The 27,917-nt window shown below is 34.5% G+C and overlaps 1 protein-coding gene and 1 pseudogene across 1 annotated transcript in view; one reads left to right on the forward strand and one right to left on the reverse strand.

The window, feature by feature from the left end:
- The window catches only part of LOC145296306 (trypsin-1-like), a 41,749-nt gene extending 14,127 nt beyond the window's left edge, over nucleotides 1-27,622 (forward strand). The window contains exons 2-6 of the mRNA XM_080142505.1: nucleotides 3,924-4,086; nucleotides 10,031-10,164; nucleotides 15,172-15,303; nucleotides 20,104-20,246; nucleotides 27,352-27,622. Of these exons, the coding sequence (XP_079998631.1) occupies nucleotides 3,924-4,086; nucleotides 10,031-10,164; nucleotides 15,172-15,303; nucleotides 20,104-20,246; nucleotides 27,352-27,516 (737 nt within the window). The 3' untranslated portion in view covers nucleotides 27,517-27,622. The remainder of the gene's footprint in view (nucleotides 1-3,923; nucleotides 4,087-10,030; nucleotides 10,165-15,171; nucleotides 15,304-20,103; nucleotides 20,247-27,351) is intronic.
- On the reverse strand, nucleotides 20,813-20,949 carry LOC145296526 (U2 spliceosomal RNA; annotated as a pseudogene).
- Nucleotides 27,623-27,917: the final 295 nt, after the last annotated feature.

A 27,917-nucleotide genomic window follows, 5' to 3' on the forward strand; every position in this document is an offset into this window, starting at 1 on the left:
TATTTTTATTATTATTATTATTATTATTATTATTATTATTATTATTATTATTATTATTATTATTATTTATTGGAGCTTTCACACAGGTCATCAAAGATCTCATTGAATACAACCTGTGGTGTTCCCTGAAAGCTGAGTGACAGCAAGTCTCCCCAGATTTTCCAGTATTCTCCACCTCTCTCGATAACATTTGCAAATAAATTTGCATTATCGCAACAGCTGCTTCCCATTGATTTCTCGTTGACAGCGGACATTGGTTTTTACTGGAATTTGAGTGGCAATAAGCCTTCTCAAGGTTCCAGTTCTCTCCATACTTATACAGTGGAGGTCTGGTCAGTGCTCACTCTTTGGTCCTTCCATCCTCCTTGACTATTTGGCTATTCGGTCTTACTCTTTGGTGGAGGTGATGTGATAATGGGAGGATGGTAATGGGATTAGAGAACTTATAGGTATGCAGCTTCAATGTTCTTAGTTCCATGTAACGCTTCTTCACGTTTTGCCTCTGCAGCAGTTCGTCTGGGTCGCGCATGTGGCTCATGTGTGTTTGTCTCCACATTCAAGTGTTTTCCTTAATATTTCATCTGTTTTCATTATTGTTATTCCTCTGATTTCAATTTCTCACATTCTTTTATCAAAGTTTTTCGGGATTGTCCCTAGTGCTCCTACTATTATAGGTATTATTTTCTTCATCTTTCACATTCCTTTCAGCTCTCTGGCTATTTCTGTATATTTGCTCCATTTCTCCTGTTCTTAACTATCCTTTCAGTGTTTTGTATTATGTATTTTTCTAATTCTTTTTGTGTCATTCATATAGGCTTCTATACAAACTAGTCCTCTCCCGTTTCTTTTTCACGTAGAGTCAGTCAATATCGTTCTTTGGTGTGGTGCATTCTACATGATCATGAGTTTTCTAGTCTTCTGATCGAGTTGTCTTAATTCTTTAGTTCACCCTATGAACGGTCCAGGGTATCTTGCTAGTGATGCTACCGATTTATTTATACATTTTATTAGGTTTTATCTATATAATTTAGTTTCTAGGAGTTTTCTTGTTCTTCTAAGGTAATCTTTTCCAATTCTCTCTTTCATTTCTGTTGCATTGATTATGCCTGCTTCCAAAACTCCCAAGTATTTATAGGCATCTTGACCCTCTAGTACCCTCATCTCCGTTTCGTTGGGTAGTTCCATACCTTTTGTCGTCTCCAGTTTTCCCTTTCTTATAACTAATTGTGGGTATTTTCCATACCAAACTTCATTTAGATATCCTGGCTGAAGCTCCTGGTAGTGTTTATTAGTATCCCTAGTTCCTTTTCGGTCCTTGCAAAAAGTTTCAGATCATCAATGTACATCAAGGGGTTTATTTTTTCCTCTGTATTAGAGGACTTGTATCCAGCTTTTATATCGTTCAAGGGCATCATGGCTATAATTAACAGTGATGGTGATAGTGAATTTCCTTGGAAGATACTTCTTTGTATGTTGATTTCTGTTATGTGTTGTCCATTAGCTGTCAATTCCAGTCTCCATGTTCTCAATGGTCCTGCTTCGTATTTTATACATTTAAGCATTCTATTAACCATGCTTTGGGGGTCCTGTCATACGCCTTTTCGTAGTCAATCCATGCCAGGCTAAATTCTTTCCCTGTCTTTTTACATCCTTTAGGATCTTCTGATCTATGTATAGCAGATCATGTATTCCTCTTTTTCTTTTTTGGCATCCTTTCTGTTCCTTGGGTAGAAGTCCACAATTATTCAAGGAATGGTAGATTTGTGCCCTCAGTTGTGCTGTTAGTATTCTCCACATAGTGGATAAGCACGTGATAGGCCTATAGTTTCTGTGGATAAGCACGTGATAGGCCTATAGTTTCTGGGGGCGATTCCTTTCTCTGTGTCTTTCTGTATCAACGTAGTCCTGCCTTTTGTCATCAAATTTGGCACGTTTGTTTCCTGCATAGATCTTCTCATGTTTTGAGCTAGTCTTTCGTGTAATGTGAATTTCTTTTGAACCAGTATGCATGTATCCCATCATGCTCTGGTGTTCTCCAGTTTGCCATTTTTCCTGTGTTTTTCTCTGGGGGTTCCTTGCTTATTTCATTTACTGTTCCTTCTTCGATTTGTTGTAACTCTTGTTTCATATCTTTCAATCAGTTGGCATTTCTGTTGTGATCCTGTCGTTTTTCCCATATCTTACTCCAATAGTGTTTTGTTTCCGTCGAGTTTGGTCGTTCTCTTTTTGTTTTTCCTCCGTTCACATTTTTATAGAATTGGCTTTCATTGTTTTCAAATGTCCTCTTTTGCTTGCACTGTTCAGATTTGTATCTATATCGTCTCAATCTCCCTTCTTGTGCTGTTATTTTTTTATTCAAATCTTCGTGTTTCTTGTTTAGCTTCCCCCTACTTGTCAAAATCCAATTTTCCATCTTCTCCACGTCGCTTTTTTCCTGTTTATCGTTTTGTGTTCTTTTTTATGCTTGTTGATTTGGGCTTCTAACCTTATTTCCCATGTTTCTATTGCTGTTTTTCTGTTTTGAACGTCATACTTACGCTTGTGTCAATTGGATTGTTTAAGTCAGTGATTGTGTCTGTTGTGATGTGTGAGATGAGCTTGTTAACCTTCTCTGTTTCTATTTTTAATTTCTTCTATTTTCGATTGGATGGGAGCTTTATTTTTTTCTCGTTCATGAACTGTATTATTTTTTCTATTTCATCTGCTTCATCCTCTGTTAGTTGTGTTTCATTGTTCTCGATCTCCACGTTTGTAGAGTCCAGTGTTTGTAGATCCTCCGCCTGTGCTGTTTCTACTTGTGGGGTTTCTATATGTGCAGTGGAGGATGCTCCATTATTATTATTATTATTATTATTATTATTATTATTATTATTATTATTATTATTATTATTATTATTATTATTATTATTATTATTATTATTATTATTATTATTATTATTATTATTATTATTATTATTATTATTATTATTATTATTATTATTATTATTATTATTATTATTATTATTATTATTATTATTATTATTATTATTATTATTATTATTATTATTATTATTATTATTATTATTATTATTATTATTATTATTATTATTATTATTATTATTATTATTATTATTATTATTATTATTATTATTATTATTATTATTATTATTATTATTATTATTATTATTATTATTATTATTATTATTATTATTATTATTATTATTATTATTATTATTATTATTATTATTATTATTATTATTATTATTATTATTATTATTATTATTATTATTATTATTATTATTATTATTATTATTATTATTATTATTATTATTATTATTATTATTATTATTATTATTATTATTATTATTATTATTATTATTATTATTATTATTATTATTATTATTATTATTATTATTATTATTATTATTATTATTATTATTATTATTATTATTATTATTATTATTATTATTATTATTATTATTATTATTATTATTATTATTATTATTATTATTATTATTATTATTATTATTATTATTATTATTATTATTATTATTATTATTATTATTATTATTATTATTATTATTATTATTATTATTATTATTATTATTATTATTATTATTATTATTATTATTATTATTATTATTATTATTATTATTATTATTATTATTATTATTATTATTATTATTATTATTATTATTATTATTATTATTATTATTATTATTATTATTATTATTATTATTATTATGATGATGATGATGATGATGATGATGTAGTAGTAGTAGTAGTAGTAGTAGTAGTAGTATCAAGATACCCCCTTTTAAAGGATAAGAAAGGTAGGGGTCTTTATTAATCGTTCATCTAATTACTGACCAAGCTCAACATTGCTTAACGTGTTTAATTTTGGTGATCAACAATGATGCATGACATTTTCCTTCTCTTTTCAGCCACATCAGCGACAAGGCATGCCCACATTATCAATGGAACAAAGGCTCATGCGTGTGAACTGCCCCATCTTGTCTACGTCGTCACCTACAAAGACATTGGGAAAATGATGTGCAGTGGTTCAATGCTGGACTCAACACATGTCGCCACGGCCGGGCATTGCGTGTAAGTTACAACTATTCAGCCAATAATTTGTATATAGAACAAAAGAAATTAAAATATGACCCGAAAAGTTGGCATCTAAAAATCCAAACTTTCTGCTGTCTCCTTCCTGATATAGTTGATATAGCAATATATGTAGACAAAGGAAGGTGTTAGGCGGTCATATTTAATTTATTAAAAATATAGAATAATGAATTATAAATGACCGCCTTACACCATCATTCATTCGGTCGGATATATCTTGGGGGAATGTTCTTATTGAGGGGACGGGGGGGATATCTCTTAGGTTTTTTTCTTCCAATTCTGTTATTCTGACTAGCATTAAATGTTACTATCAATTTGCGGCCGCATTCCACTACGGTTTGGAGGTTAATATTTTTATCATTTTGCTATTGCCTTAGATTCATGTACATCCGTTCTTCCCTCGTACAGGTTATAGAGTGTTGTATCATCAGTAAATATACCAATCTCGAACACAATATTATCAGAGAGCTCGTTTATTAATATGAGGAATAAGAGTGGTCCAAGTATTGACCTCTGAGGCACTCTCACATTAATGCTATGTTGCTTAGGTGTATATCTATTGTTTTCCAATCTGTGCACAATAAGAAATTGCAATTTGAATAACTAGAGTTAAATATGAAATTGTTTTTAACATCAATACGTTGTAAAATCAAAGTTGCTTTAAAGTATTAAAATCATTTCTAACGCTAATGATAATGTTTGCCAATTAACTTGCTATTTTATGATCAGTTATGTTTGAATTCATGTTTTGAAACATGACATAAATTATAAATCTCTGACGTCACGCAAGAGCTATAATTATTTTGTTAGGGTAATCTTTTTCAGCTCTATTTGTAGGAAAGTCGAAATAGCTTAGTTGGTAAAACGTCAGACCGAAGATCTCAAGGTTTCGACTTCCGATCACAGCATTCGTTTTATTTGTTGGGAATTTCTTATTTTCTATTAATGCAATATTTTACATTTCTAAAAATTGTTAAGGTATCTGATATTTCATAATGAGATAAATCCTGCAATATATATATTACGTTTAAAATAGTTGATTGACGGATATCGAAACTCTACTTACGTTATGACCCCCCCTCTCCGCCGCCAAAGAAATATCAGAAAGGTGACCCAAATATACAGAATTCATATAAACTTTATTGAATTTTATCAACGCTTCTAAAATTTAAAAAAACTTTTTAGAATTGAACCCTAATTTTTGTATAATGATTCTTCAAATGTTAAAAATATCTTGATCATTTTGCATAAAAGTTATCTGTCTAAGAGGGAGATAGCCGATCACTTGAATTCTTAAATACGGGGAATGCTGATAAGGTTTTCCAGGGTATTGAGAATCAATTCTTCTTAAGACAACGCTTAAACAGCTTTGTAAGTATGTGAGCCAGTTCTGGTTGAAGATTTTTCGGCACTATAATAAGAATGCCGACAGGGCCAGTTGCTTTACTAAATCAAGATTTTTGATTAGCTTGGCAACATCACGCACATATATTTAAATGTTGCATAGCGTATTTTCAGATATAGGAGGAAATGCGGGGGGAGGCAGCCTTCATAGCGTAGGGTAGAATTAGTTGCAAAGGTCTGGGCAAAGAGTTTGGCTTTGTCTGATGTTGACGAGATTATCTTAGATCCATTGATGATGGTTGGAATAGAGCACACGATCTGTTCAAGACCCTGTTTGTCATTTGCCAAATTTGATGGGAACCAAGCCGCTGCTCGCCTACTTTGGACTTGACAAACTGAGCATACAACTCTCTCGCGTTCTTTATTACTCTTTTACAGTGGTCGCTGGCAGTTCTGAAAGCGGCTTTAGTCTCAGTACATCTATTACGTTGGAAGCAATGGGAAAAGTGATTTCTGTGCACAATGGCAGCAGTATATTCTGGATAGAATCACGGCTGGCTGTTAGGTTTTTAAAAACTTTATTGAATTTTAATAACGTTTCTTAAATGTCAAGAAACTTTTAGGCATAAACTTCAGCTTTTCTATAATCATCTTAAAATGAATGTTCAGATTATCTTGATCGTTTTGCATAAAAGTCGTCTGTCTAAAATATGTTCTTAATAAGCAGGACCGCGTTAGAGGCAAACTTGTACACGTTGCAACTGAGTCCGTACGATATCACAGTTCATTGCTGCTTCACTCTTTTACCCCAAAAAGTGGCTCTTGTTTTGACAAGCTTCTGGGTCTGACTTTACTCCTAATCTGAGACGGAACACGTACATTAAATCCGTTGCCACGGTGGCTGGAAAAAGTGGGATCATTCTACCGCTAGCAAATATCTCACTACTGATGCAATTCTTTACCTGTATAAGTGCTCAAGGATGGAGTACTGCTGCCACATTTGGGCAGGAGCTGCTAGAAGTAGCTTATCCTCCCTTGACAGAGTTCAAAACAGACTTCGTAGCCTAATGGGGAATGCCATTCCCTGCAACTTCTTTCCTACAGAAGAGACGTTGCGAGCCAGTCTCTGCTTTATCGTTTTTTCATGGCACGTGCTCGTTTGAGCTACAATCTATGGTCACTCCCGTCGCCAAACTTCGTTTAGCCGAAATCACTATCAGTAATTTACCGTACTTTTATCTGTGCTTAAACTTAAACGTAGATTCAATGAACAAAGCTTCTGTCTTAGAACTGTACGCCTGTGGAACTCTCTTTCGTTTCTCTGATTTTCAACTGACCACAATACGGTTGTCTTCAAGTCCAACATAAACAAGTTTTGACCAGCCGTTCACTCGTAATCCAATTTACCAAATTTTCACTACTACTTATTACTACAACATTGTCCCAATGTACACTCATTAACCCTTATCCTCGAGTAGTCTCCGGACCTTAATAAGTGGTGACTCATTTGTAACGAAAAAAAAGATACAAACTCTTAAATTTCTGAACCATAATGAAAAGTCCTGCTTTTTTATGACGCATAGCAACATTTAAACTTTCTCCGACATTTCTACGCAAAACGTTTTTTCTTGATTGATCATGACATGTTAGAGAAGATAATTTTCCAATATGTTGTGTATAAGCTTGACAATTATAATCTGAAAAGAAAAAAAATTAAATTAACAATTTGGTAAAAAAAAGAAGTACGTTATGTTCCTTTTTTTTGGGGGGGGGGAGAACACCCCGTAGTTTATGTGTAAAGATAAAATCATTTTTTTTTCTTTATTTTGCTGTCCATTGATATCCATCTAAAATGTTCCTCAATACTGTATCGGTTATTATCCATTAAGGGTATTTTACTATAAACAATAAATACGAAAAAGTGGTAAAGAAGCAAGTATATAACAAATATTTAGTTCGGAAAAAAGTAGTGGCAAATGTTACGTAAGAATAAGAAAAATGACCGACATAAGAGGGGCATATCTTTTTTTTTACATGGAGGTCACCACTTATCAAGGACCGGAAGCCACTTGAGGATAAGAGTTATTGCATGTACAGTAATCAATGGGATAGTATCGTAGTAATCGTTAGTATTAGAGATTTGATAAAGTGTCTTACTTAAGGGGGTGGTTCATCAGGAATTTGTTTATGTTGGACTTGAAGCCATCCAAGTTGTAGTAAGGTGGGAAACAGGTAGACGGAAGAGAGTTCCACAGTCGTGCACTTCTAAGAAAGAAGTTTTGCTCATGGAATCTACGTTTTGATTTAGGCACAGATAAAGAGTGAGGAAAATTAATGACGGAGGTTTCTAGCTAGACGAGTGTTTATCGTGAAAGATTGGCGAGAGGGGCCAGAGATTGGAGCTCAAACGAGCAATTCCCATGGAAGTAACGATAAAACGACGACAGACTCGCAGCGTCTCTTCTGTGGGAGAGAGGTTGCAGGGAAGAGAAAAGGGCATCCCCCACTAAGCCACGAAGTCTATTTTGTACTCTGTCAAGGCAGGATAGGCTGTTTTAGCAGCTCCAGCTCAGATGTGGCAGCAGTACTCCATCCTTGGACGTACTTGGCTTTTATACAGATAGAGAATTGCATCAGCAGTGAGATATCTACTGGAGCGGTAAGAAGTATCCCACCATCTTCCCAGCGACCTTGGCAACAAACGATGCATATGTTCCATTTCAGGTCAGGAATAAAGGTCAAGCCCAGAAGCTTGTCAAAACATGAAGCCTCCCCAAAACGAGAGCCATCCATCACAATTGATGCCAGATGGAGATCAGAGCGTTGATTATGTAAAGATAGGAGCTTGGTTTTAGATGCATTAAAAGTAACCATCCACCTTTTCCCCCATAGTACCACGCGCTCAAGATCAGAGGAGAGAGAATCAGAGAGAACTTTGTCATTTACGGCCTTTGATGTGTTGCCATAGATGGTCGTGTCATCAGCTTAGATGTCAACGAATGATTTAAGCATGTGTTTTGGAAGATCAATGATGTAGATCAGGAAGAGAGTTGGACCCCAGATGGACCCCTGAGGGACTCCAGCATTAATACTGCGCGCCTCTGATTTTGCCCATCAACTACTACTCTTATGAGCCTATCAGAGAGAAATGATTTTATAATTGAGAAAACATTTCCAGGAATACCGTAGCTGGAAATCTTGTGAAGTAGGCCTTTATATCATACCTTATCGAAGGCCTTTGATATGTCAAGAGCAATTGTTCTAGAAAGGAAGCCTTTGTTGAGAAATTCACTAATCCTATGAGATATAACCGTTAGCACGTCTGCTGTAGATCTAGCAGAACGGAAACCATATTGCATGTTACTAAGAAGGTTATTTCTGCTGGGGTGGTTGACTACTTCTCTATTTAATATGGATTCCAGCAGCTTACAAATGACACACAGGAGACTTATTGGTCTGTACTGAGAGGGAGATGACTTCTCACCTGAATTCTTAAATACGGGACATACTGATGAGGTTTGCCAGCGTGTTGAAAAGCTTAACGCTTAAACAGTTTTGTAAGTATGGGGGCAAGTTCTAGTCGAAGCGTTTTCAACACTATAATTGGAATGCCGTCAGGGCCAGTTGCTTTACTGGAATCAAGGTTCTTGATTAGCTTAGCGATCTCATGCAGAGATATTTGTATGTTGCATAGCGGGATGTTGATGTCCTTCATCGCATAGGGTAGAAATAGTTTGGCCTTGTCTGATGCTGACGAGATGACCTCTTGTCCATTGATGATGGTTGGGATAGAACGCACGCTTCTGTTCAGGATCCTGTTTGCTATTTGTCAAAACTGGTGGGAACTAAGCCGCTGCTCAGCTACTTTGGATTTAACAGACTGGGCATATAACTCTCTTGCATTTTTTATTGCTCTTTTACAGTGGTTGCTGGCAGTCCTGAAAGCAGCTTTAGTCTCGGTGCATCTATTATGTTGGTAGCTATGGAAAAAGTTATTTCTTTGCGCAATGACAGCAGCACATTCTGAGGAGACCCATGGCTAGCTGTTAGGTTTTTGTTGGAATTTTTTAGATGGTATGAATCGGTCTATGCCTACAATTAACCATTCGGTCAGGTCTGATACTATAGAGGACACATCCATTTTTAAACATGGAATGCAGAGGTAGATCAGATATAAATGTACGGAAGCTATCCCAGTCAGGCATAGAGTATCTTGGAATCTAGATAATTGCTCAAAAATAGAAAATCAACCCAATGAATGTCGCGGTAAAAATCAAACTTAATAAATGTCACGGTAAAATAACGGCCATTTTTTCGCACGTAATACTCAACACTACTTGTTTTTTTATTTCGAACTAAATAAACGCTTTAAAATATGTTAAAGCACTAAACACTTAACCAGCTAGGTAGAAGGGTAAGTTATATTTCCTTTGATAGCTTTTTTTGTTATCTACTTGTTTTTTACCACTTTTTTGATTTGTTATACATGGTAGATAATGCCCTCAATTAAAAATCATAGGCTATATTTTACAAATGTTTATCTTTGTGACGCTATTATTTTCATATTTTGACATTTCAGCGATGACAGTGATTCGCCAATTAAAAGAGTCGCCATTTTGTTTGGTTCGCTTGATCGTCGCACAATGAAAACTGAGATCAGCGTTTCACGTTTTACTAAACATGAAAAATTTCAGAAAATAAAAGGTTCAATGTGTAAGTACAAAACAAAGCAAAAATATACACTTATTTTACTTTTGTGGATATTTAAGATCTAAATAGTCTTAAAATCGTATAAGTGTTACGTATTATTCTTATACTAATTAGTTGATCATGGTACAAGCATTGGAGGAATATTTTGTATCAGTGGGTTTATATTATACTAGCATTTCAGCCCGGCGTTGCCCGGGTGTTTGGAGGTGTATGTTGAGCAATAAAAAAGCGGTCAATTTTTTAACTTTGACCCTATTATGACCCCTTAACATTTATTGTTTTGGGCTCAAATCAAGTTATTAAGTTAGATCCATGTCCAAGGAAGCTATATCTAAAATTTTAAGTGTTTAGATCCAAAATTTCGTAGAGTTCTCAAAGATCAAATCTTTGAACTTTGACCCTTTAACAGCCAAATTTCTGGCCGAAAATCGATCACAAAGATTTCCCCAAATCTCAGTACACTGGATATCAAATTTCGAGTTTGTAGACTGAAAATTGACAGAGTTATTGCGTAGGAAAATGTACATAGACACACACACAGACACGTTCATTTTTATATATATCTATATATACATATAAAAGTGAACGTGTCTGTGTGTGTGTCTGTGTGTGTCTGTGTGTGTGTCTGTGTACATTTTCCTACGCAATAACTCTGTCAATTTTAAGCCTACAGATTAAAAATTTGATATACAGGGTACTGAGATTTGGGAAAATCGATGTGATTGGTTTTCGGGCAGAAATTTGGCGATTATGGGATCAAAGTTTAACGATTTGACCTTTGAGAACTACCAAACCCCTCCTACAATTTTGGGTCTAAACACGTGAAATTTTAGATATAGGTTCCTTGGACATGGATCTAACTTAATAACTTGATTTGAGTCCTAAACAATAAATTTTAAGGGGTCATAATAGGGGGTCAAAGTTTAAAAAATTTACCTTTTTTTGTTCTTTTTTTTTTGCGCAGCATACACCTCAAAACATCCGGGCAACGCCGGACACCCATGCTAGTATAATATATTCCTGATTTATTTGATGAGGATTCGTTACTTATATTATTAGGATTATACGGACCACTGCTCTCATCTTGAGTGTTATTTTCACGACGTTTCGGCCAATGTAACCTTCTACTTTCTTCAGTTGTATCTTGTCGAACTCGGAAAACTGCATGGAATTTTGAACAGAAGAATATTTTATTAGCTACATGAGTAGTTCTTGCGCAAGAATTAGTGTAGTAAAAAAAGTACTTGGTAAAATTCAGCTGTAATTACATTTCAAGGTTCAAGGTTCAATCCTCAATGCGGTCGACACTCAAAATAGTATGACGAATTACTTAGGACTTCTATCCTGCCATGACTGACAGAACGGAAGCATGATACCTATGTGGGTTAAATAAAGGGATCCATTGGAAATTCCATGAAGATTCCCAGAGTTCAGCAAAAGACACTTGAAGAAGATCGAGGATTACATCGGCCGAAACATTATGAAAATAACATTAAAGAACAATACTTAAAATAATCCAAATAATACAAATGGGTTTCTATATTTATTCCAATCCGTTGCTTTGTTACGCTTTACAGTTATAAAGAAAAACGCTATTTCTTTTTCGGCTTGAATAGTTTTATGGGTGCGCATATTAAACAAAAAATTGTATATAAATGACGAAACGAAATCAGAATTGAATATTGTTAGAAAACACGTTTGAAATCATCGAATGAGGAAGATTTCTTTAAAATTCTAGAAAAATAGAAGCTTAATGGATCGGAAGTAACTTGCATCTTTTACTACAAAATAGATGTTCAATTGTTATTCCGATCCGATTTCGTTCACGTTTTAAGATCATACATTTTATAATCGGCGCTGATTTACCTGAGAAGTCATAAATTTCTCGCTTCAGAAAATGTCGGCCACGTAATATTTTTAAAGACGTAAAAAAAATAAACCCGTCTAAAATTACCAGATTTTATTAAATCAATGGAGTTTAAAAGTCCGGTAACATGAATTCCATGCATTTAGCCTGATGAGTACCCACGGAGACGAAACACAAAAGATTCTCTTAAGCTCAATTAACATATATGTTTTCATAATTTAAAATCAGGTCATTCTTTAGCTTTTACATTCATAGACAGTACTCAATATTTTCTCAGGCAGAGCGTTGAAAATAGTATGCGTTTTAATCAAGTGTTTTTTTTTTTTACAAAGGAAACACCACTTATTAAGGCCCGGAAGCTACTCAAGGATAAGGGTTAATGAATGTATGAGTCAATGTGAAAATGTCGTAGTAATCGTTAGTAGTGGAAATTTGGTAAATTGGATTATTTACTCATCAAGAACTTGTTCATGTTCGACTTGAAGACGACCATATTGTAGTAAGGAAAATGAAAAAGAGTTCCATAGGCGTGCAGAAAAAAACTTTGTTCATGGAATATACGTTTAGGCACAGATAAAGAGTGAGGAGAATTATTGATAGAGGTTTCAATTAGACGAGTGTTTTTCATGAACGTTAGAGCAGGTGGGGGCAATAGAGGAGCATTTGCCATGAAAATAACGGTAAAGCAGAGAATGTCTCTTTTGTGGGAAAGAGCTTGCACAGAAGAGAAAAGGGCATCGCCCACTAAGCTACAAAGTCTATTTTGAACTCTGTCAATGCAGGATAAGCTGATCAGATGTGGCAACAGTACTCCATCCTTGGACATACTTGACTCTCGTACAGGTAGAGAATTGTATCAGCAGCGAGATATCTACTAGTGCGGTAGAACGATCCAACCATTTTTTCAGCAGTCTTGGCAACAGATTTGATGTACGTGTTCCATCTTAGATCAGAAGTAAAGTCAGACCCAAAGGCTTGTCACTTGTCAAAACACGGAACCACCCCCAAGATGAGAGCTATTCATTTCAATTGATGCCAGACGGGGATCAGAACGTTGATGATGTAAAGATAGAAGCTTGGTTTTAGATGCATTAAAATTAACCAGCCACCTCTTTCCCCATTGCACCACATGATCAAGATCAGAGGAGAGAGAATCAGATATAATTTGGTCGGCCTTTGAAATGTTGCCATAGATGATAGTGTCGTCAGCATAAATGTTTACGAATGATCTTAGGATGTGATTTGGGAGATCATTGATGTCGACTAGGAAGAGAGTTTGGCCCAGATTGATCCCCTGCAGGAATCCAGCATTAATACTGTGAGCTTCTGATTTCTGTCCATTAACCTTATGAACCTATCAGAGAGAAATGATTTAATAATTGAAAAGACATTTACAGCTATGCCGTATCTGATGATTTTGTGAAGTAGACCTTTATGCCATACCCTATCAAATGCCTTTGATATATCAAGTGCAATTTCCCTAGAAAGGAAGCGTCCGTTGAGAGATTTGTTAATCCTATGAGATATAATTGTTAGCAAATCTGCTGTAGATCTAGTAGTACGGAGACTCTTTATTATTTTTGCTGAGGTGGTTGATTATTTCTCAATTTACACAGATTCTAGGTGTTGCAATAGGTTTCTTCTTTTTTTTTTACACGGTAGTCACCACTTATCAAGGCCCGGAAGCCACTCAGGGATAAGGGTTATTGCAAGTACAGTACGTTAGTGTGGTGATTTGATGAAGTGTTTACTTAAGGGGGCGGTTCATTAGGAATTTGTTAACGTTGGACTTGAAGAGATCCAAGTTGTAGTCAGGTGGGAAGCATACAGACGGAACAGAGTTCCACAGGCGTGCAGTTCTAAGAAAGAAGCTTTGTTCATGGAATCCACGTTTTGATTTCGGCACAGATAAAGAGTGGGGGAAATTTTTCACAGTGGATTCAGCTAGACGGGTGTTTTTCGTGAAAGATTGGCGAGGGAGGACCAGAGATTGGAGTTTAGACGAGCACCTGCCATAGAAATAACGATAAAACAAGGATAGGCTCGCAACGTCTTTTCTGTGGGAGAGAGGTTGCAGGGTAGAGAAAAGGGCACCCCCCACTAAGCCATGAAGTCTATTTTGTACTCTGTCAAGGCAGGATAGGCTGTTTTTAGCAGCTCCTGCCCAGATATGGCAGCAGTATTCTATCCTTGTGAGCGTTTCATCAATATTAATACGTTCATCTTTCATATTATAATCAGGGTCAATGTGTATTACATTGTATATAAATAAATATTTGTACTTGCATCCCATTAGGCATAAGTTTGTGAGTAAATACGTGCTTCTTTCTAGACACAGATTTAAACCATTTGAAATAGTCAGGAGAAACGAGTAAACAAATAACTAAAAAGTGGCAGAATTATGTTCTTCCCATAAAGATGCTTGGCTAAAAGATTGTTTTTTTTTAATGGGGAACGTAATCCAACTCTGTTAGAGAGAGGTGCCTCTCCGCAAGATTTTAAAAATAGCCTGGGTCCAACTTATAGGTATCCCTTAATAGGGGCGTCTCAGACAATCAGAAATAAACCCATACCCGTCTAGAAGAAAGAATTAATATCTCTTGGGATGGGCCCGAACAGAGCCACTCTGATATATTTGTCCGAATGTCAGTTGGTTATTTATTTGCTTCCCCACTGAGTAAATTAGGCACAAGGTCGTTTTTTAATATGGAGAGCGGGGAAGGGAAAGGGAGACCAGCTTCCCCGAAAGGGGGAGCGTAATAGTGACAACCAGTATGAAGGGTTTTCCCTACATTTAATGATCTGATATGTGGGGTTGCCACCACATATAACTTTGATTACAGTATCTGTCAGAACAGATACTACACTTTGATCTTTACCCCCGTGCCAAGACGGACGGGGGCGGTTTTGTCCGAATGTCAGTTGTATCCCGTAAAAACCAACACCGAATTAAAAAAAAAAAAAACTATTTGAATGTTTATAAACGCATTGGTTATGAAAATAATTACATCCGACCATAAATAAAACAATTTAAATCTGCCTGAAATAAATAAAGACAAGACGAAATAAAATTGTCGGTATTTAATTTTAAAATGTCTCTCATTCTTTATGTTTCCTTTTTCTTTTCTTTCTTTAAATGTCAGTGAACGATGTCGCTGTCCTCACACTGTCTCGGCCGGTAAAATTCAACAAATGCTTGAAACCAATTCGACTCGCCGCCGTTGGAGAAGAATTCGTTGGAGACTGTGTAGTTGCTGGCTGGGGAAGGATAACTCGTAAGGCCAGTTTAATTGAAATCATTATTAACAAATAGTTCTCATGACCTGGTGTCGTCCGGGATCGCTACGTTTAAATTTCTTTCGTTTATATATATATATATATATATATATATATATATATATATATATATATATATATATATATATATATATATATATATATACTTTTTGTATTCCTACACTTCAACACACAGGAAATAAATACGGAAAAGATATAAACATTTATATATATTTCGTATTGAGTTTTTATTCATACATATTTATATATATATATATATAGTAAGTTACGAAAATATATATATGGCAATTAAGCTACACAGAATATTCCACGTTTCATTATCCTGAGAATTTGTCAGGCTTATGCGAAAAGTTGTGGTTAGTGCGCCTTTTTATATACGCACATGCTATTGAATTTTCTAGTTCGGCAATCAGCTTTCTAGTTGCCGTCGCGCCCATCCTAATCAGCTATGGGCGGGCACTTACAGGACAAAGGAATAGTTGTCCTCAAGTTCACCCATCTCCTTCGCGTGTGTTTATGGAAAATCAGATATCCTTTGTTGTAGTAAGCTGACCTACTTCAACCGAAGTGTAGGTAGATATGTTTGTGTTTTTTGTGTTTTAGTCTATATTTCGGATATTATGCTTGTTTATGTATGCATATATACACACACATACACACACACACACACACACACACACACACACATATATATATATATATATATATATATATATATATATATATATATATATACTATTATTTATGAATATGTATGCTTATGTTTATTTGATTTGATTTTTATATTTTATTTTTTATATTTTATTTATTCATTTATTTATTAGGGTTATTATTAAAGTCATATTTGTGGTCTTTGAGTAAAATGTATGTATGAAAAATTTTCTATCCTGTTATTTAAAGAACCCCAACATCTATTAAACTGTAAGAGAGAAATAGCGAACGGCTGTGTGCACAGGATAGACTTTACTCTATGATCACCGAGACGAAATAATCTTAAAACTGACAATAACAATAGAACAAATAAATAAAATATAAAAAAATAAAATATAAAAATAAAATAAAATAAACATATTCATAAATAATTATATATATAAATATGCATATATATGTGTGTGTGTGTGTGTGTGTGTGTGTGTGTGTGTGTGTGTGTACATAAACTAGTATAATATCCGAAATATAGACTAAAACACAAAATAAAGCACAAAAAAAACATATCTACCTACACTTCGGTTGAAAGTAGGCCAGTTTATTACAACAATCTGCCCTTCCAATAAACACTCACAATGGAGATGGGTGAACTTGAAGACAACTATCTCTTTGTCCTGTAAGTGCCCGCCTATTGGTTGATTAGGATGGGCGCGGCGGCAACTAGAAAGCTGATTGCCTAACTAGAAAATTGAATAGCATGCTAACCACAACTTTTCGCATAAGCCTGACGAGAATGAAAGGTGGACAATTCTGTGTAATTAATTGCCATATATATTCTCATAACTTACTATCTAGTTTTATGTATGTATCGAGCACTGTTGAAGTTAATACTGAACATATAAGTATAAAATGATATCTTTTTATATTAATTTATGTGATTAAATGAAATATATATGTGTGTGCATGTGTGTGTGTGTTCTCTAATAAAAAAATTTTCTTGGGATTAAATGAGGAACTCTATGCTTATTTGCATTCAGTTCCTAGCAGCATATATTATGTTTTTTTTAATTATGGTCTTAAAGTTTTTAGATGAGGACTGATAATTCATAGTATTTGGATTATTCGAACTACTGTTCTCATTTAGAGTGTTGCTTTCACAACGTTTCGGTTTATATAACCCTCGACTTACTTCAGGTGTATCACGTCGAACTCGAGAATCTGCGTGTAATTCTGAATCATTTATTTAATCCGCGGGGCTAACATGCTCTCGTTTCGATTAGAATTCTAAGTAATCCGCAATTATATTTTGATGTGTTGCCCGCACTAAAAATTAAACTTTCAATCACCAGAAAAGTGTAACTTACAACTGAAATTTAACAAGCACTCTATCCACTACGCCACGAGTCCATAAGCGAAGATTCGACAAATTACACATGAAAAAGGTTGGCGGTTATATCGGCCGAAATGTTATGAAAATAATGCTCAAGATGAGAACAGTCGTCCAAATAATTTAAATAATACAATTTATCTTTTTTAAATTTGTACTTTTTACATTTAATTTTCTTATATTTTGGCGAGTGAACCCGTGAGATGTACTTCGCATTGACTTGGTGGCGAGGTGTAAATGACATTAAATTAAAATAATATTCACGTTGTTTTGTGCGGCTGTCATGAGTGATTCTGTTTCCCTGTTTAGGTGTCCTTGGGTTGTCGGGTGTTTCTGTATGACATGAAGGGGTGTATATATAATGTGTTTTTTTTTTACGTATATATATATGTTACAAGAACAAGTCGCTTGTTCTTGTAAGTGAGTAAATACGAGGTAGGATAGCCGGGAATTCGAACCTGAAAGCTAGATTTGGAATTGAGAATTCCGATCATAAGCTAAAAGAAGTAATACAGAATGTTATTGAAAATGGAATGTAGAATTAACCATTGTTTAGTTTACATAAAATAGTTAGATATCTGTTTATTGAAAAAGGAATGTGATAATGCAGTTTTGTTTCTGTTAATGAAATGAAATTAAAATAAGGATCTAGATCCGAATAATAGAAATATTAAACATATTTGTAGAGTGCGTTGGGAAAATTAGGTTAGGGAGATCGGGTTGCAAACATGTGAGGAGCGATGCATGCTTGGACACGTGAGGCGTGTTGGACCACGGGATCGATATGCACGTGTTTGGTCATGCAATGACGTCATGAGTTCTCAATATAGAAACCTTTAGGTCAGTAAGTCAGTCAGTTAGTAAGTCAGTCAGTTAGTAAGTCAGTCAGTCAGAGAGAAGTCAGGCCGGGACAGGATCGGACAAACAGAGCTGACATCGAACCTTGGAAGCGAAGGGGAGAAGAAAGAAATCATGTAGAGACTTTGAATTCCTTGATGCAAAGTCATTGACCGGTTGAATGAAATAAACGAACAATTTCATAATTTTGTATCTGCGTCTTCGTGTTATGTTATTCAACAGAAAGGTATTGTGAATTTGTATTATAGACTTGTGTTCCACTCATCTGCATTTATAATACTGTATATAAACTCATCTAAGAATGTGTCTCTATCATCTTAAGAATACGTCTCCCTCTCAGCTATTGGAAATAATGAATGTTCATTCATTATGATAAAAGACTGGAAATCCTCATCTCAAAAATATATGTGTTAAAGAAAGAAAATGTTTATAGAAACGCTCCACCTCTCGGGACTGTCAAACGGTATAAATGTCAAACACACTATCAATCTATCTCTCTCTCTCTCTCTCTCTCTCTCTCTCTCTATATATATATATATATATATATATATATATATATATATATATATATATATCCCTCTTTCAAAGTGTATTACATGTTCCCGGCTGTATTAAAACGTACCCTTCTCTCTTTCTCTCTCTCTCTCTCTCTCTCTCTATCTATCTATCTATCTCTCTATCTCTCTCTCATTATATATACCGATCTGTCTATCTCTCACCAATATAATCTCTTCCACAATATGATCACTTAAAGACGAACACGCGATAACAAATATACAATATACGTCATATGTAAATATATATATATATATATATATATATATATATATATGATCATCTAGATCTGAATCTGCCTATTAATTTTCTAGTAATTGTTTACAAAAGACATATAACAATAATAACATTAAGTGACAAATAGCAGACTCTGGGGTTTTACATCGGCCAATGGAAAAACAAACTTGGTCCATCTTGGTTTGATCTTGATTTGACGGATCCTCGGAAAAGCTGCCAGTGGAGATTCTTACGACCCGAAGCATTAGTGGTATATATGCAGCAGCTTTATTTCGAATGTTTCCCCCAGTGAAAAGTTGTAACGCTGGTCCTAGCGTTTTATTATAGACATTTCCCTCTACTTTGAGCCATTACTGCCTACTACCGTTTTTCTTCCTCTGACTACTGACCGCGTCTGCTAATTCTCTGACTCCAAATTTTTGACTAACTGATACGTGTCTGTCAAGCTCTCTCGTTAAGTCATTAACTCCACGTGACGAAAGACATAAATCGAATGATCTGCCTTCGTCACGTGTTTTGTTTATGCTCTATTATTCTTTTATATTAAAACATATTTATTTTTATTTATCTAAAATTCCTTCTTGTTATTCTTTTGCAGAATCTAATAAAGTTAAATTCCTAAAACGCCATTTTACCATATTGGTCATTGAATTGCATTTTCTTCTTTAAAGCAAATCTAATTCAATCTACACAATAATAATAATAATAATAATAATAATAATAATAATAATAATAATAATAATAATAATAAATAATTTTTTGGCTCAGATAATTCGACAATATCTCGGTTGTGCTAATATGCAACATCTTTTTGTAGTCATATGTCAAGTGAGTCTTATAAACACTTCATGCAGCTCGTTCTTTTCCCATTTTCCCCTGCCTTTTTGTATCCAGTTTCACTACTTATATATTGTTAGTTTTAGCGATGCCCATTGGATTGATAATCAGTTTGAATTACGCGTTATGTATATTTCCAGTTATTTTTGCGTTACTTATAAAAGTATTGATGTGCCGTAAAACTGATAGAACCAAACCAAAATATGTGTTGTTTGTTTAAATTTCGACCGAAATTCAAATTATTCTTATTTTGCAGCCCGAGGTCCTCATTCCGACGTCCTAATACGTGCTGATGTGCCAGTGATGACCGAAAAACGGTGTAAAAGTTATGCAAATCATATATTAAAGCAACACTTGTGTGCGGGAAGTGCACGATTTAAAGGATCGTCCGCATGCAGAGTAAGATTTTCATATATATATATAAATATATTATTATTATTATTATTATTATTATTATTATTGTTATTATTATTATTATTATTATTATTATTATTATTGTTTCGAGATGGGTATATTTGCTGATGATACAACGCTTTATAACATGCACGAACGAAGAACGGATGTACACAAATTTTAGACGATGACGAAAGCGTTAGAAAATGACCTCCAGGCCATAGTAGAATGGGATCGTAAATGGATGGTAACATTTAATGCTAATAAGACTAAGCTGCTTTTCTTTTAACAAGGCCGATAGCCATTAGTCGCGTGCTCTCGTGTAATGAATGATTGCGTGAATGTAGGATTAACATGAAATTCTTAAAGATAAACTAAAAAGACCGAAAAATGGGCTGAAATGACTTAAATAAATAAAAAGTAAATGACTTAGAATGACTTTAATGAACTTAATGATGAATTGAATGACCTTAAGAATGACTTGAATGCTTCAAAAATAACTGGGATCCTTTAAAAACAACTTGAATGATCTGGAGAATGACTTGAATGGCTTTGAGACTGACTGGTTGTAAAATGGGTGATCGTTTTACATTAAATTAATACAGAAAAGTGATCTCCCACTTTATATCAGAAAGTTACAAACATAAGTACAGCATGTAGTAAGAACAGATACTATACTTTGATCTTGGCCAAAAGGCAAAGAAAAGCTTAAAAAGCTAAGAACAGCATCTATTAACAGATTTTTGATTTTAACCAAAAAGGCCAAGCACAAAAGTGTTACGGACAGACCGACCGACCGACGGACCGACCGACCGACCGACCCAGTGACTTATAGAGTCGCTTGCACGCGACTAACAATTACCTCTCAAATGCCTCTCCAACCACCCATATACATGACAAATAACACTCTACCTGAGAACTCTTCCTTTAAACTCCTTGGCTTAACATTGACGTGCAATATGAACTGAAACAAATACGTTGAGAATATCGCGAAAGCTGCTGCAAAGAAAGTGGGTTCCCTCTATCGTGCTAGAAGACTACTCACACCTGAGAGTATCCTGTATTTCTATAAAGCCACCATTCGCCCGTGCATCCAATATTGTCACTACATCTGAGCTGGTGTATCTACCACTACTCTTTCCCTCTTAAATAGGCTTCAAAAAACAGTCTTCAATCTAATGGGTCCCACCTTGTCAACTAAAGTCCAACTGCTGTCCCATCGTCGCAATATTGCATCCTTAGGACTGTTTTACAAGTATTTTAATAGGTTGTGCATTAATGAACTTGCTGCTCTTATACCCCCACGATGTATACATCCCCGACAAACCCGCTTAGCAACAAAATCACACCTCTTCACCGTTGAGATCCCCATATACACAAGTTTAAATGTAACGTAACACAACAACTTGTTAATCTTTCCTAGACACGTGCCTTGCTGTGTGTGAACGTGAGTAAAAGAAAATTAATGTTATTATTATTATTATTATTATTATTATTATTATTATTATTATTATTATTATTATTATTCACTAGGAGTAGTTACACAGGCCATCATCAAAGATTCCTCTTTGAGTGTAGGGGACAATAAGTCTCCCAGATTTAGATCTCTTTTGATAACCATCGCAGATGAATGTGCATTATCGTAACAGCCGCTTTCTCGTTGGCGGCGACCATTGGTCTTTATTGAAATTGGGGTGGCAAAAAGCCTCCCCAGGGTTTCAGTCCTCTTTGCACTCATCCAGCAGATGGCTGGCTAGTGTTTTCTATCCTCGGTCTTTCCATCCTCCTTGACTCTCCTCGCTTATTTGGCGTAGCACCAGTTTTTGGTGACACACATACACAAAATGCATGGGGTTAAGTTACAATTATACAGTTTCCGTTTTCATGATTCCGTGTGATGTTCCATTGTGTTTTACCTCTGTGCCATTTTCTCTATGTCCAGTTTGTGTCTGTTGCTCATCTATGCTAGTTTCCGCATTCAAGGGTTCGCCTTTATATTCCGGCCGTTTTCATTACTGTTATCTGTTGTACATTATCAGCTATCTCTCTGATTTCAATCGCTCCCATTCTCTTTTCAAAGTTTTTCGGTATTTCTCCTAGTATTAGTGGTACGAGTGTGTAAATGCGTATATATTTCTATTTATAGAATCCACTACTAAACTAATCACCCGATCATTATGAATTTCGGAACGAATCTGCTAGGCGTACAGATTCGTAACATGGGCTATATTTAGTTTGATTTAATTTCATGTAAACTGGTGAAAAGAAGGAGATTCAGATATTTGTGTTCCTTATAAAATTTTAAGCGTGCTTATTCTACAATATTTAATAAATATTCTCTAAACTTAAATTTTTGTTAGATTATTTATAAGAGTGATTATGGTAGAATAATATGAAACCCTAACCCCGGCGTTTGAAAATGAAAATATACCAGATTTGCACTAAATTTGATACACGTTAATGGATCACAAATTAAATTAGATTCATCGGATTTAAATTTGTAAGACGTCTTAAGCTTAAGCATTGAATTTTAGACGTTTATAAGAATGAAAATCGTGTAATAGATTTCGAGAAAATTTCGTCGTTAGTTGTGGTTTCATTGTATCTTAATTTGAATCTTCATAAAGGATCACAAAATTTGTGTGAAACTTTTCTGTTCAGGAAATTCATTTGGCCCGCCTAGAGCACTTTTAAAGGTGCAGATCAATGATTATATAAAGGTATGGAGAGATCATTTGCAAGCGTCAATCCCATAGTTCAATGAGTCGAACTGCCAACTATAAACTAGATAGTTGTAGGTGTGAAGGCTAGTTTAGGACGTGTGCTAGTTTAGCCGCATTGAAGAGTTGTGATACAGCGAAACAGTATCTCTGTGGCTATATATATATATATATATATATATATATATATATATACATATATATATATATATATATATAATGCTCCCTATCTTAGGTTGAGCAAATTGGGAAGTGATATACAAATTACCATTAGCGTATGAAGCGATGCTCTTTGTGTAAACAAATTGAGCCTAGGTATTTGGACAATGTCAAAACATTGTTAATTCAATAACCGCATAGCAGCAGCCGTAAAGTGCAACAGTTAGAAGCTCTGACTATCGTTTGGCGACCGGGTTTCGATCCTGGCTTGAGGGAGTTGCTTGTCTAGCCGCACTGATGAACCGTGAAACAGTACTGTATGTGGATGACTATATATATATATATATATATATATATATATATATATATATATATATATATATATATATAATATTCTTTTAAACAGCCGGTCGACCGATTTGAACCCGGCCACGCGGTTATAGGGAAGAGAAAAGGGCATCACCTACTAGGTTTCGAAGACGGTTTTGAATTTTGTCAAGGCAGAATAGGGTGCTCTGAGCAGTTCCTGCCCAGATGTGGCAACAGTACTCCATTTTAGGACGTATACAGGTAGAGAATCGCGTCGGGAGTTACCTTCTGGAGCGGCAAAATGATGCAACGATTTTTCCGGCGATTTTGGCACCAGATTTGATGTAAGTTTTCCATTTCAGGTCAGGAGTGAAAGCCAGACCCAAAAGCTTGACAAGACAGGGAGCTTTTTGAGACGCGAACCATTCATAATAACTGGAGTTAAGCAGGGGTCAGAGTGTTGATGGTTAAAAGATAAAAACTCAGTTTTTATGTGATTAACCAGCCACGTTTTGCCGTATTGCACTACGTGCTCAAGGTCGGGGGAGAGAGGCTTAGTTTTTGTTGGTCTTAAAGGTGTTGCCATAGACATTTGGCATATGTCGACGAATGTACTTAGAATGTGATTTAGGAGGTCATTGATCAAGATAAGGAAAAGAGTTGGGTCCAGAATAGATACTTGAGGCATGCCAGCGTTGATACTTTGAGTTTCAGCAGACTCAAAGTATCAACGCTGGGATGCCTCGTCGACTACTTGCAAGATCCTATCGGAAAGAAAAGATTTGAGAGCTGAGAAGACATTTTTAGATATTCCATAGCTAAACATCTTGTAAAGTAGACTTTAATACCAAACCCGTCAGTATATCAGCTGCATATGCCTTAAAATAGGCTGTTTTAGTGAGGTGGTTGACAATTTTTCTGTTTAACACGGATTCCAGCAACTTACTTATGGCACACAGAAGATTAATTGGTCTGTACTGTGATGAAAAGGACCAATCTTCAGTATACTTAAATATTGAGCAAACTAATGAAGTTTCCCAAGCTGTTGCTCCTTTAGGCATCGATTGAAGAGCTTTACAAGAATGAGTACTGTTTAATTTTTATGTATTATGTACGTACGATATATATATATATATATATATATATATATATATATATATTAGACTTACATAGTACTTTCCCATAACACCTTCCCCTCCTACCACCTCCCTATACACGCAAATCCCCATCATTACACTGAGGAAGACGACGGTACGGTCGAAAAGTTTTTATTAGAAAAATAACACTTTTTTGCTTTTTTTAAAAAGATATTCTAACATATCACCCAATAAAAATGAATTTAAAATAATACACTTTTATACTTTTCGCATTAATATTTTATACATACATACGCTTAAATATGATATTTTGATTTTCCAGATTTCGTATATAGAGTCGTGATTTTAAAAGTAAAAACGAGCATTTAGGTGCCATCAGCTAGAATCGAAATCGAAACATTCAAAACTAGTAGCGTTACTACTGTACCATTGTAACACGCATATTAACTGATCCAAATTAAAAAAAATAAATAAAAATAAACTAAAATGAATGTACAAAATGTTTAACGATTTTTTTTTTAATTTTCACCCATTTTTTTACCCTTAACGACCCATAAAATAAGGGCCCGTAAAAACTCCAATCATTTGAGGCCTCTAACCCTACTTTGCAACTTTAGTTTCGGTGGAGATAGAGTTTGAAAATATGGAGGCAGACAGACCGACAGACAGACATATAGCCGTTTATATATTAGATTTATATATATGTAAGTAGACCGAGGTCAACAAAAAGAAGTCATTAATCAAGAATTTTGTTAGGAAGTCAAACCAATACTTAGTTCAGATCGATTCCAAATTCTCTCTGTCTACATAGACAGACATCTTACTATAAGGTAATAAAAGAGTAAGAAAGGTAAATAAGACTAAAGTTGATAAAAAAAATTATACAAGGAAGTAGTAGACCTTGCAATTTCACTTTCTCTAACGTCCAACACCCAATTTTTCTACCCTTACTTTTGTTCTAGTTCCCATTTATTTATTTATTTCCTTTTCATGTCAACACTTTATTGTCAATTTCATTTTTCCATTCGCTTTTTCGTTTTAAATAACAGAAAGATTTTGTATAAAATAATTACTATTTAAAGCTGAGTTTCATTGTAAGTATCCGATGACATCGTATTTCTAAAAATCGCAACATGTATGCACATAACGTTTGTATAAATAAATACAAATTATATATATATATATATTTGTATATATTTATATATATATATATATACAAAGAGAGAGAATGTAATGTTTTAAAAGTAGATGCATTTCAAGGTTGTTTGTTTGTTTAAATATAAACACATTTATATTTACCGTGTATACGACCCGTGGTATGAGAACAAAGAGCGAAATAACATCATATAAGATAATATTATTGTTACACACACACACACACACACACACACACACACACATATGTGTGTATATATATATATATATATATAATCATTTACTTGAAACGTAATGCCAATCGTAAAATATTAAACTTATACACACACACACACCTACACACACACACACACACACATATATATATATATATATATATATATATATATATATATATATTGAGACATGCGGATTCTGCAATCTCCAACCACAGCATTGTTTAAAAATATGCTGCCTAAATACACACCATATATATAAATATATATGTATGTATATATATATATATATATATATATATAACCATAAGGCTCTCTTCAGTCTTGACAGACTATAGATACCCACTAAAGGGTGCCTGTGCGTGAAATTTTTGTAGCAAGTGTTCTGCAATCTCCAACCACAGCTTTCCTGAGTCGACATTGTTTAATACCAGTAGGAAATGGAGGTTCAGAACGACTGGAAACAAGGCCTAGATAAGCGGAAAGAACATACAGCGCTTCGAATTACCAAATGGTCACCCATCTGGTACTAATCATGCTTAACTTCGGTGATCTGACGAGAACCGGTGTGTCAACGTCATTATGCCGTGTGTGTGTATATATATATATATATATATATATATATATATATATATATATATATATATATATGTGTGTGTGTGTGTGTGTGTGTGTGTGTGTGTGTGTGTGTGTGTGTGTGTGTGTGTGTGTTACTATGTAACACTTTATTCTTCTCAGATAAATAAATTTGGAGTCATCAATGTTTCTATGACATAATAAACAAAGGTGTGAGTTGCAGTTATCTGTATTTAATTTGAATTTGTGTTTTATTTCCTCTAATAACGTCTAACAAAAATGCTTCATTATAAAATGTTTATTTACAACTTTATTAGGACAGAAAAAAATCCAAGCAAAAAACAAAACAATTGCGATCAATTTAAAAAAAAATGTATATAAAATAATTTCTGTAAGCAATAGAAAATAACGAGTTCTTGCATTTCGTAATTTTTATGAACACGTAACTATTTATCGAGGCATAAAGCCTACTTGATGATAAAAGGATGAGTTTTCCAAGTTGACGGTGAGACAGCATGATGACGTGTAACAATGTTTAAAATAGGCCAGAATTTTATCATGTGGGAGGACAGTTTTACAAAAATTTGTTAACATTAAACTTTAATGCGACCAGGTTGTAGTTAACAGGAAAGCAGCCCTGTTGTATTGTTTTCCAGAGACAGGTAGTTCTTTGAAAGAAACTTTGCTCATATAAGTTCTATTTAGGTTTTGGTATACAGAATAAAAGTTATTTAATTTGTCAAAAATATAAATAGGAAAAAAAAGCTTTGGAGAAACAATTTAACTAAGCTTTAATATAATCAATTTTATTCATTGAACTCTTATGACTTCTTATTATCTTTAAATAAAATGTCTCTTTTTGTTTATGTTCCATCTTTAGGGTGATTCCGGTGGTCCACTCACATGTATCAGTGCTGATGATGGTCATCCAGTCCTCGCCGGCATCGTGTCATATGGCTGGATATGTATAGACGGATTTAGCGTCTATGCTCGCGTATCTTACTTCAGGGATTGGTTCTACAAACAAATCGGTCATTTAGACTGAATCAGAAAGTTTTCTTACGATGGTCCATCCGATTTCAGAATTCCTTGCTTTAAACGGGTCCAAGAAGTCACATGATAAATATCGATAAATATTTGGGAAAATATCATTCATATTTCTTGTGCTTTTTATTTCTTTTTGTCAGTATCTTCAAGAGATTCCATATCATAACAGGATTTTTAAAAAAAATGGATATTTATTTTACGCCTGATGAGTAAAAACTCAAAATGAAAACAATAGACATGTAGTGGGGTTAAGGCGCGATTCGGACGAGCGCCAAAAACAAATGGATCGAATAACTACCTTTTTTCTTTCTCGGTTGTGTAAGGATTCGCTCTTCTCTCCAAATCTTCGAAATCTATTTTGCATCTAAAACTAACATCAGCATTTATGAATATTATTAA

The sequence above is a fragment of the Euprymna scolopes genome, chromosome 16 (genome assembly GCF_053919585.1).
Source record: "Euprymna scolopes isolate OS-2025 chromosome 16, ASM5391958v1, whole genome shotgun sequence".
Lineage (NCBI taxonomy): Eukaryota > Metazoa > Mollusca > Cephalopoda > Sepiida > Sepiolidae > Euprymna > Euprymna scolopes.